The following is a 12058-nucleotide window of genomic DNA, read 5'->3' on the forward strand; positions in this document are numbered from 1 at the left end:
GGATATTCCATTATCAGAAGTGACCGCAACTCCAACCTCTTCCAAAGGTGGCGGCGTTGCATTTATTCACAAAGACATCAATATGAGATTGACTCCCAACACACAATTCAGTTCTGTCTCAGTCAAACTCTCTCTATCTCACAATAACACAGCCACCCTGCACCTCATCTACAGGCCCCCGGGCCCACTCGCCACATTTTCAAATGACATCACAACCATCCTTGCCGACAACACCAAACCTAACTCGCAAGTTCTACTTCTTGGTGACCTCAATCTCGGCCTACTAGATCCCAATAACTCCCACACCGAAGAGATTGCAAGCAATATTTCAAACCTAGGATTCTCTCATCGCATTCTCAAACCCACCCACTCCAAAGGGAGGACAATCGATTGGATCGCCGACTTAAATTGCAATACGCATATCGCCTCCAACGACCCATGTTCCTGGTCAGACCACCACATCATCATCTTTAACATACCAGCCAATGAACCACGCACCAAACCTAATATTGCGCCATCCATCCCTACAAGAAACAAAAAGGACATTACCAAGGACAAACTCCTCCCTCTCATCCTGCCAATTCTTAATAATAAGAATAATCGTGCCCTCTCGCATGATGACCCAACAGTTTTGGTAGGCACATTCAACCAAACCTTGCTCAAAGCTATCAATACCATAGCACCTCTCAAAATCAGGAAACCTAAACAGCGTGACCATCTTAATTCCTGGTTTACTCCACATCTTAGAACATTACGCAAAGAAAAACAGAATGCCGAAGCACTTTGGAAAAGCCATCCTTGCAAGGCTAATAAAGATAACCTCATCCTTGCAATACTCAACTACAAGGAAGCAATTTTACAAGCTAAAAAAGAGACGTACAACCAACGTATCTCTCAAGCTGAATCTAATAAGAAGGAGCTATTTAAAATTCTTAAAGAACTAGAAACCCCTTCTGCCACCCCCGATATGTGCAGTAAGGACAGCACATGGTGCGAGAATATACAAAAAGCTCTCCTCAACAATATAGCCACATTACAGTGCAAAATCAATGCTAAACATAACTACCTTCAAACTTCCCTCCAAACTAAACTCATGACTAATAAACCTAAAACCTCCATACCTTCACACACCCCATTTAGCTTTGCTCCACTTACCATCACTGAGATAGAAAGCATCATTAGTAAACTGAAACCGTCCAACTGTCAGGGCGACTCCTGTCCCACCCCCATCATCAAGGAATCGGCACAATAACTTGCCCCCTTCATTACCGCCTTTATCAATGCCTCATTTCATTTGGGCATTGTTCCTGATATCTTTAAGGACGCATGGGTCATCCCATTGTTAAAAAAAACCTACGGTGGATCCTAGTATCCCCACTAATTACAGGCCAATCACCACGGCCCCATTCTTATTGAAAATTTTGGACAGGGCTGCGTATTTACAGATTCAGAAGTATCTAGAAAATAACACTCTTCTTGGCACAAGACAATCTGGTTTCCGATCCAGGCACGGGACGGAAACGGCCTTACTAGATCTTAAAACTCAAATTGAGGACCTAAAAGACAATGGTAAAATGGCCTTATTATTACTCCTCGATTTATCAGCAGCAATTGATCTGGTCAATCATCAAATCCTCTGCCGCCACTTGAAACTAGCAGCTCACTTCTCTGAAAAAGCCACCAAGTGGATCAATTCCTTCTTGGATAACAGACAGATGAGGGTTTTCTCGCCCACCGCAACAGCAGAACCTACACCTGTGCTCTGCGGGGTGCTGCAACGCTCTTGCGTTTTACCAACGCTTTATAACGTTTTTACTAAACCTCTATTCAGTATACTTGACTATCTGGGTGTCACCTACACCAACTACACCGATGACACCCAGATACTCATTCCAATCACAGGCGACTACTTGGTGGACTCTAAAGCCCTGAACGACATCTATCAAGTCATCCAAGCCTGGATGGCCCAGCATGAGCTTTGTCTCAACGATGACAAGACATAGCTCCTCATCCTGGGCTCTCAACACCGATTGAATAGACTTGACCCCTCCTTTAAAACGTTCAACATTGATGGTAACTCTATCAAAGTTTCCACTGACACTAAAACACTAGGAATCTACATAGAGTCCACCTTATCACTTAACAGACAAACAAATGCTGTTGTCTCGGCATCTGCTTACACATGTAAGCTTATCACAGCATGCCGCCCCTTCCTAACCACACAGAACTGCACTATCTTGGCCAGGACATTGGTTATGTCCAAACTGGGCTACTGCAATGCCTTATATTTTGGGACCAACCAACGTAACCTTAACAAATTACAGGTTAACCAAAATAACGCCACCAGAGCTGCCCTAAACATTGCCAGATCGGCACACATCTCTGAGACTAGGAGAAGCCTACACTGGCTTTCAGTATCACAAAGAATTTCTCTGAAATCTCTCACACTCACACACAAATGTCTGAACAACCAGGCCCCCATCTATCTTGCCTCCCGCTTCTCTCACTATTCACCTACCCGGCTACTTAGATCGGCTCAAGCACACTGCCTGACCATCCCTAGATATAAACTGCAGAGAGCTGGGGGTACTAGCTTCCCAGTCCTTGCCTCCAAATTATGGAACTCCATTCCATTAACCATTAGATCCGAACATTCTCCAACCCTATTGAAACAAAAAACGAAACTGTGGTTATCCACCACACAAGCCTAATGCCATTTAGGACTTTTTGGTCATCACCTACTTAGCATATGTATTCAAGATTATGCTAACTGTAAATATTGATGCACATCATACTGTATACTATGTATAATATTACTGTATATATTGCGCACACCTTTATATTGTTATTTTACCATTTTGTATATCCTGTGCATTGTTGTCTCTGTTTATCTGTAACTATTATTGTGATGTACTTAGTTGCCAAGATATGTGCCCGGTTGCCCTTGGGCCTGGTGCGCTATATAAATAAATAAAATACAAATACAAATACTTTAAGCACCAAGTTTGATGATAAGGCTTGAAAAGGCACAAAGAGACCCAGGAGGATGTGTTTTGGCTGGGGAGGGGCAGAAGGTCGGTGGGAATAGCCATAGGGATTAGCATGGCCATGGGCAGTCAATGAGTGGGTAAATAACCAAACAACACTTATAAGCTTTGTGCCCGCCCTCATATTCCATTTCTCCCTAGCTGTACTCTAATGCAATAGTTTCGGCTGATAGGTGACACTTTAGTGCCACCTAATAGCCAAATCTGAAAAGGAACATTTCTAGCATGTGTTAACCGTCCCTTGCCTATGGGAAAAGGTTCTACAGCATCATTTTCATATTTGTTTCCCATGTTTTCGCAGACCCTGTGTCAACAACAGCTGGACCAGTCCTTGGAACGCATAATCACCATGCATCATCTTCCTGATGAGCTTGGCTCCCTTCCACTGGAGCACCTATACATGCTGCAGATCCCCAATTGTGACAAAAGTGGCCTCTACAATATGAAACAGGTGAGTGCATGCTTTGTTTGCAGTACCTAATCTGTCTGTGTCATCGCCCCAGAAGTATGTTTTTCGATTGTGATGTCTGCATTTACATTTCAAATAACATATCCATTTGCTCAGTGTAGGTCCCTGAAGCTCCCAGATGTCACCACAGTTAGAATAAACCAGACCATAAGGTTTGTGTGATCAGTACTGCTTGTCAGTAAGGGCAGTAACGGCCTTACTGACATAGTCTGCTCTAAATAGTATGAAAACAGGTAAATGCTTTAAATGGCTGACAGAGGGTGTGATGATGTTGTAACAGGTGTACCACATGGGAGAACATGTAATGCAATGATTTATTTTATTTTTATTTTATGGTCTAAAGTGCAGACCTAGCTCGAGCACCGGAAAACTGTACGGAGTGTGGGTGACCGGCAATTGGGTTGCCATCTTTTAACAGTAGTGCAGTACTGGGAGGTCTGTACGTTCATTGTAATTGGTCTTTTGCCAGGTGTTGTTGAAAGAGCTGTGTTTTTAAAGTTTTGCCAACTTGGAGAATAGTGGGAGCATTCCGAGCTGACACCAGGATCGAGTTCCAGAGGGTGGGTGCATCACAAGAGAAGGATTGTTTGCGGGTCCTCTCATTGCGGATGAGTTGTGATTCAAGCCGGTTGGGCGATTTGCTGCGCGAGGAGCGTGTGTCACCATATATGTTGAGCTTAGCCACCAGATACGCTGGTGTGCTACTCGTGGCTGCTTTGTAGATGATACATGCAGTCTTGAACAGTGTCCTGGCTTGGAGTGGAAGCCAATGTAGTTCACGTAGGATGGCTGTAATTCAGTCAAATTTCCGTGCTTCCATAATAAGACGCAGTGTGGTGGACTGCTTTTAGGGGAGCCAAGTGAGTAGCTGGGAGCCCTGTCAGGAGAGCATTTCCCCCATCGATGTGCAAGACCACAAGGGCCTGCACTACGGTCTGGTAGTCCTGCAGCGGGGATGACGTTTTTGATTTTTCTGGGTCCTGATCTGCTCTGCTGCAGGCATTTTAGTAGCCCCAGGCCCCCTGTGCACCCGTATGCTATCCCTCATCCTCGGCTTGCTGGTTCCCCCTCCCACCCCTCCCATCCCTCCCCTGCCCTCTGATTGGCTTAGAGCCTGTTTGATTGCACCTACTGTGCAAAGGAGCTCCCTGCTCGACACTCTAGGACCCCAGCGAGGCAGGTGAGTGTTGGTCAGCTTCAGACCCTCCTGGGTCCTGATCCGCTCTGCTGCGGCCATTTTAGTAGCCCCCTGTGAACCCGTATGCTATCCCTCATCCTCGGCTTGCTGGTTTCCTGCCTCCCATCCCTCCCCTGCGCTCTGATTGGCTTAGAGCCTGTTTGATTGCACCTACTGTGCAAAGGAGCTCTCTGCTCGCCTCTTTAGGTCCTCGGCGAGGCATGTGAGTGTTGGTCAGCTTCAGCCCCTCCTGGGTCCTGATCCGCACTGCTGCAACCCTTTTAGTAGTCCCAAGTGCACCCGCATGCTATCACTCATCTGCGGATTGCTGGTTCCGCCTCCCATCCCTCCCCTGCGCTCTGATTGGCTCTGCTGGTAGTCTCAACCGACCTCCCCAGGGCAGCCCTCTGCCCAACAGGCCCTGCGGCTAAGTGTCCCAAGGCAAAGGGCTGCTCCAACAAAGGCGGCTCCAGAACGTTTCAGCAGGAGAAGCCATTGAAGCCAGTTACTGGCCGTTAACCAGCATCAACCACCCAAGGAAGTGTGGCAACGGTGGGGAGTAGAGCAATTACTCTACTCCAGAAAACCCTGCCACTCCACATTACCCTCCCTCGGAACGATGATTACTAGCATGTGTCACGTTTAGATAAGAACTGTGAATTTTAGCCTCTAATGTCATACTATTGTGAACACTAGGCTGTGTCGCATCTAGATACGAATTTGAATATTAGTATGTGCCACACTCGGACGGAATTGTGAATATTAGAATGTGCCGCACCTGGTCAGATTTGTGAACGTTAGCCTGCGTCACATCTAGATAAGACTGTGAATACTGGTATGTGCCACACTTGGATAGAATTGTGAACATTTGCCAGCATTGCATCCACTCTGCAGGATTCTCAAATCTAGGTGTAGCCTCCATCTCTCTCTATTATATGTGTTTAGTCTTGCACTCAAATTGCACTGTCAGGTGTAGGCTCTAGCTGTGCTTAGTCTTGTACTCAAATTGCACTGTTGGGTGTAGGCTCTAGCTCTGTTTAGTCTTGTACTCAAATTGCATTGACAGGTGTAGGCCTTTCTCCCACTATGCAGGACTCTCAAATCTAGCTGTGTTTACTCTTGTACCCACAACTGCACTTTTAGGTGTAGTCCTCTCTCCCTCTATACAGGACTCTTAAATCTATCTGTTATTAGCCTGGTACTCAAATTGCTCTGTTAAATTTAGACCTCTCTCCCACCATGCAGGACTCTCAAATCTAGCTGTGCTTAGCCTTGTACTCAAATTGCACTGTTAGGTGTGGGCCTCTCTCCCACTATACAGGACTCTCAAATCTGGCTGTGCTTAGCCTTGTACTCAAATTGCACTGTTAGATGTAGGCCTCTCTCCCACTACACAGGACTCTCAAATTCTAGGTGTAGCCTCCATCTCTGCTTACTATATGCGGATACCTGCTACAGTATGAACGCCAGGCCCACTGGTATAGGCCTCTCAATTCTAGACCTGGACTTAAATTGCCCCAGCCGAGCAACTCCGCAGCCTACAGTATGTATATCTCACACCACTAGCGTGGACACAGGCCGCCGGCACGGCCAAGCATCCATGCACGATAGAATACACCTATGGCTTAGCACATCCGGTCTAGTGCACACATAGCCGTCCAGACTGCAACACCCGACGTACCTCAACACCTCTGCCACTAGCATACAGCGTCCACCACCCGAAAGCAATTTGGTATAGCTGAACTTACATAGACTCTCTCAACAATAGCCATCTATCTCTAACCCTCAACAGCACCCAACCATGTGTCTGACCTCTCTTGGGCTGCTTAGTCACGCCTTGCCAGCCACCCAAGTCCTGCACCGGCAACATGCACACACGCATCTCCCAAGCTTAACCACCTAGAATTTTCCAACCACATCGACTACAGTCACCAAGGGCGTTCAACCGAGAAAAAAGCGCATTGAGGCCATACAAGTGCGTAAAGAGCGCTATATAAATAACCAAATACAATACAATACAAAGGGTAGAGATTTTGAGACAGGTTATTTGGGCCTTCTTGGCTATGTGTTTCTGGAAGGAAGGACAGATTGCTCTCAATGGTGAAACTTAAGGAGTCTGAGATTTGTGGATCAAATCCTTCTGGGTGCATATCATTTAGCCATTGTTGGACAAGTTGTTTTTTAGCAGGTGGACCAATGAGGACGAATTCAGTCTTGAATGGGTTTAGTTTGAGGTAGGCATCGAAAACTGGATGATGGCTAGGTAATTACAGAGACAAATGATGTCCTGTGCGCTCTTTACTCTCGTGTACAACTGAGTATCATCTGCATATTTATAGATGGCTATATTGGGATCTTTGAGAAGGGTGCCCTTTACATGGAGCCTCTCTCCAGGTAAAGGTCAAAAAGGATTGTTGAGAGGATGGAGCATTCGGCACTCTGCAGGAGACCCGAAGTCTGTTAGACGGCAACATGTTCATCTGGACAGCCTGGTATCTGCCGGAGAGGTAGGAGGTAAACCAATTCAGGACAGTCCCAGAGAATCCCATCCTGTTAGCAAGAAGGCAGAGAAGGATGCAGTGGTTGATGGTGTCGAATGCAGCTGAGAGGTCAAGGAGGATGAGGAAGCATGAGTCACCCTTATCCATGATTTAGAGAGCATAATCCACCACCTTCGATGGTGGCTGTCTCGATGCTACACTTTGGGCGGAACCCTGACTGATAGTCATTTAGGAGGTGGAGTTGTTTGATTCTGGCGAGGAGTTGTGTAGCAAATACTTTTCCCAAGATTTTGCCAATGAATGGGACGATTGTAATGGGTCTGTAGGTAGCCAGGTCGTCTGGATCTATGGTTGTTTCTTTGAAGAGAGGTCATATGAGACATGTCTTGAGGGTGTCCGGGAATTATCCTTTTGTGAGGAAGGCATTGATGATGCTAAGGAGCGCATTGAGCGCCGGGCCGTCAATTGTTTAATGGTAGCTGCTGGAATTATATCGTCAGAGTAAGAGGTAGGTTTGAAGGAGGCAATCATTTTTAGGAGTGTGCGTGCCGGTGTGTATGGAATGCTGTGAGAGGTTGATTCGGTGGTCTCTCGGATGATGCCAGCTCTTTGAATCCAGCGGTCACTCAGAAGGCAAGAGCTACTGCTTGAAAATCAGGAGTGAGTACCCAGTGCACTGCAAATCTTACATCCACAAGAGATGCACACTTTAATGTTTTGCCCATTATGTATGATCCATTATGCTTAAATGTGTACTAAATATGTCCTAATTATTCTTTATTAGCATTCTAAAATACTCGTCAAAGTCAGATATGCATGTTTGTAAGATGTAGGTTGGCCTGGGGTGCCAAAAGTAGTTCCTAGTACAGGGGTGGGCAAACTTTCTGACTCGCGGGCCACAATGGGTTTTAAAATTTGACAGAGGGGCCGGGCCAGGTGCATTTGGAGGGAGTGTTTGGGCCGGATATACTAAGCATTAAATGTAGTGTGTGCAAACCTCATAGCACAGTAAGAACACTACAACCCAATTTATTAACTGTCTTTCAAATGTGAAAAATAGCCCTTATCAGTTAATAAATTTGTCTCAAGGAATATGCAAGATATGGCATTTACATACTATTTCGCAGATACTGTGAGGAGGAAATGTAAATAGATTAAAATAACATACGCACTGTGATTTATCAAGATTGTGTCTGTTTTTAATAAGTTTCAATCGAAGGTGCAAAGTTAAAGAAATCAACATTTATTGAAAAATGGAATCACTTTCAACATTCAAAACATATTATTACACAACGAAATACTCAAGCTCAATAATATCTACTTGTGTTAAACTCCGCAAAATCATGGATGGATTGTCCTGACCGCGCGCTCTACAAACTCGCCACGGAGGCCCTCGCCTTCACGCGCAAACAGTACACGTGTATCGTTGCCAAGCACACAGACAGTAAATTTAAATTAAGAGCGATGTGCGGCGTGTTAATTAAGCTACTGTACCGCTGCTGTGCGTAAATGCGCATTGCTCTTAATTAAAAGACGCACTTCCAAACTTTCCATATGCATTTTTTCATAACACAGCAGAAAAACTCACCATTTCAGTGGGAACAGTGTTGTTGGTCTCCCTTTTTTGCCAGTGCATCAAAGTCTGGAGTTAGTTTTGTTGTGGCAATTCTCAGGACAGATCTGAGGTGTTGGTCAGTTAACTTGGATCTGTGATGGGCTTTGTTGATTTTCATGACGCTAAACGTCTGCTCACACACGTAGGTCGAGCCAAACAACACCAGCATCTTCTGCGCCGTCCTCCGGAGGTTTGGAAACGCGGTCTCGTTAAGTGAAGCGTAAAAGTCATTCAGTTTAAGAGACTTGAACTTCTCCTTTGAGACGGAGTCAGACTGAAGATCGATCAGTTCCAATTGCAGCTCCTGCGGTGCTGATTCGGGGTCTTGTGACAGGGGACAGGACACCAGTTGAAGTGACTTGTCAATTTTTTCAAAATCACAGAACCGACGGCAAAATTCTCTGTGCAGATCGTCCAGTGATTTGCAGTATTTCTTCGCATTTCGGGCGGCCTCTTTCTGCACGGCTAGTGTGGGGAAATGTGCAAAAGATTTGATTGACATTTGCCTGGAGAATAAAACCAGCTTGGATTTGAAGGCTCTCACATTTGTGTACATGTCGTGCGCAAACTGATCTTTCCCCTGTAGCTTCACGTTCAGCTCATTCATGTGTGAAAATATGTCCACAGCAAACGCAAAGTCACAAAGCCAGTTTGTGTCGCTCAGCTCGGGGAATTCTTCGGATTTCCCCATTAAATTAAAAAATGAGCGAATCTCGTCTTTGAGCTCCCAGACTCGTTGAAACACTTTCCCCAAACTTAACCAGCGGACGCGAGAGTGGTAAAGTAGGTCCTGGTGATCCGCATTAGTTTCTTCCAGGAACGTAATGAACTGACGATGGTTAAGTCCCCTTGCTCGTATGAAGTTAACAAGTTTTACAACTGGATCCACGACGTGATTAAGCTGCAATACAGACTTACACAGAGACTCCTGATGAATGATGCAGTGAAGTAAAATAACATCCTGGTCAGGGTTTTCTTCTTTCACTTTATCCTGGATTCTTTTCAGCAGCCCGATGTTTTTTCCAGTTAAATTTGGCGATCCATCCGTGGTGACATTGGCAAGTTTAATCCAAGGTAGCTTCATTCTCTCGATTACAGCAGACACCTGTTCATATAAGTCCTCTCCTCGCGTTTTCCCTTTCAGTGATTCCATGCTCAAAAGCTCCTCCGTTATCTCAAAACTGTCGTTAATCCCTCGGATAAAAATTAGGAGCTGAGCAGTGTCTTTTATGTCGGTACTTTCATCCAGTGCTAGTGAATATAACTTAAAGGACTCCGCCTTTTTGTTTAACTCGCTGACTATATCTTCGTCAATCAGTTCCACGCGGCGAGTCACTGTCCTGCGTGCTAAACTGATTTTTTCAAACTTGGCTTTGCTCTCCGGACACAAGAGACCTGCTGTCTCTACCATGCACTCTTTCAAAAACTCGCCTTCGGAGAAAGGCTTGCTAGCCTTTGCTAATTTGAATGCCAGCAAATAACTTGCCTTGGTACTTGACTCTTGAATTGCAGTTTGTCGGTGAAAAACGTTCTGTTGACTCTGTAAATTAGCTGCCAACCTCTGAGCAGTAGCCGCCCGTTCTTGTGTTGACTGCTTGCTAGCATAGTTTGCATGCTTCGTGGCAAAGTGACGGCTGATATTGTACTCTTTGAAAACCGCAACAGGTTCTTGGCATATCAGACATACAGCCGTTGATCGGACTTCAGTGAAGAAGTATTTTGTTGTCCACTCCTTATTAAACACTCGGCATTCGCTGTCCACTTTCCTTCTCTTTGGTCCGCTCATTTTTACAGAACGGCTTAATGGTGACGTGAAACGAAGTGAAAATTAAAGTGAAATAAAGAGAAATACGCGCCACTCCAACAACGGTCAATGTGTTTTGAGTGCGCCATCTATTGGGGAAACGTGGGCATTGCAGGGAAAGGGGAAAAAAAGTGAGTGCGCCATCTATTGGGGAAACGTGGGCATTGCAGGGAAAGGGGAAAAAAAGTGAGTGCGCCATCTATTGGGGAAACGTGGGCATTGCAGGGAAAGGGGAAAAAAAGGAGGTTTTTACTATAATTTGGACAAGTTCGGCGGGCCGGATTAAAAAGCCTAACGGGCCGTATGTGGCCCGCGGGCCGTAGTTTGCCCATGTCTGTCCTAGTAGCTATAGGTTTCAAGCTAACCAGGCTTTTCTAGGCTAGAAGCAGAAGCTAAATAGCTCCCAGCAATTTTGAACCCTAACCTTGTTGGCTCAATGAGGAGATTTTATGGGTTAATAGGTTAATGAACTAGATGGTACATTGGACCACCTTCACATTTGAACATTTGTCACTCAAACCCCCATGTAAGTGTGGCTTTCAGAAATTCTTCACCCTTTTCCAAAGGGGCTGCAAGCTGAGTGGCTCTCTCAAGAAATGGATACTTGCAAATGCAACAACGGAATATTAGAAGGTAAATAACAGAACACCAATGTCACAAAGGCCAAACTGGGCTCCTGATCTCAACCTGGAGCTCATCATTCGAATATAGATCTTCAAAATAGGAACACATCACCAACTGAAGGTCTTCTGTCAAAAGTTCTCAAATGATTCACCCAACTTACACTCCACCCTCATATCCACCCCGAACGGCTGCAGTGAACTTTCTCCCAATGGCCACACTGAAATTACCTCAACAGACCAGGACACTTTCTGATACCCAGGCTTCCTGCCCTCCATTGCGCTCTTTCACCTAAGACCCTTTCAGTACCCGCCTACGGTAAAGTGCACATATTTAAACCTTTCATCATCATCATCCAATTCAAGACGCTTCAGACAGTCAAAATACAAACCACCCCTCTGGGTACCCTCTCTGCTCTCAGACTCAGCTCTGGCAGACTGTTCAACGTGTTGTTCCTTAGCATCGGACACCTCCATTAGGATACTGATGGGGGAAGATGTTTGATCATTCAATATGCATAACTGCACTATAACAGCTTTTATGGTTCAACTATTTGGGGAGCATAACTAATCAAAATAATTGATCAAAATAATTGATCAAAATTAAGCAAAGCAGACCACCATCAGTTGACTTTTCTTTCTGGTGAACTATGTGGATTGAATTTGATCGTCTTATTCCATTTCCTGGTGGTTGGATCCTGCATATCTTACTTTTTCATCTGTTAGGGCAAGCATGTCTTTGAAGAATCAGTTAAAGTTATACCAATTGAACGTTTTTTTATATCAATATTATATACAGCTGTGTACAACAGGAGATGCTTGCAT

At 45.1% G+C, this 12058-nt stretch overlaps 1 protein-coding gene across 1 annotated transcript in view; it reads left to right on the forward strand.

Moving 5' to 3' along the window:
* IGFBP2 (insulin like growth factor binding protein 2) overlaps positions 1 to 12058 on the forward strand; it is a 563251-nt gene that overhangs the window by 454305 nt on the left and 96888 nt on the right. Inside the window, exon 3 of the mRNA XM_069616811.1 lies at positions 3349 to 3498. Coding sequence (XP_069472912.1) covers positions 3349 to 3498 — 150 coding nt within the window. The remainder of the gene's footprint in view (positions 1 to 3348; positions 3499 to 12058) is intronic.

This window comes from Ambystoma mexicanum, chromosome 9 (assembly GCF_040938575.1).
Source record: "Ambystoma mexicanum isolate Mex_15411 chromosome 9, UKY_AmexF1_1, whole genome shotgun sequence".
In the NCBI taxonomy this organism is placed as follows: Eukaryota; Metazoa; Chordata; class Amphibia; order Caudata; family Ambystomatidae; genus Ambystoma; species Ambystoma mexicanum.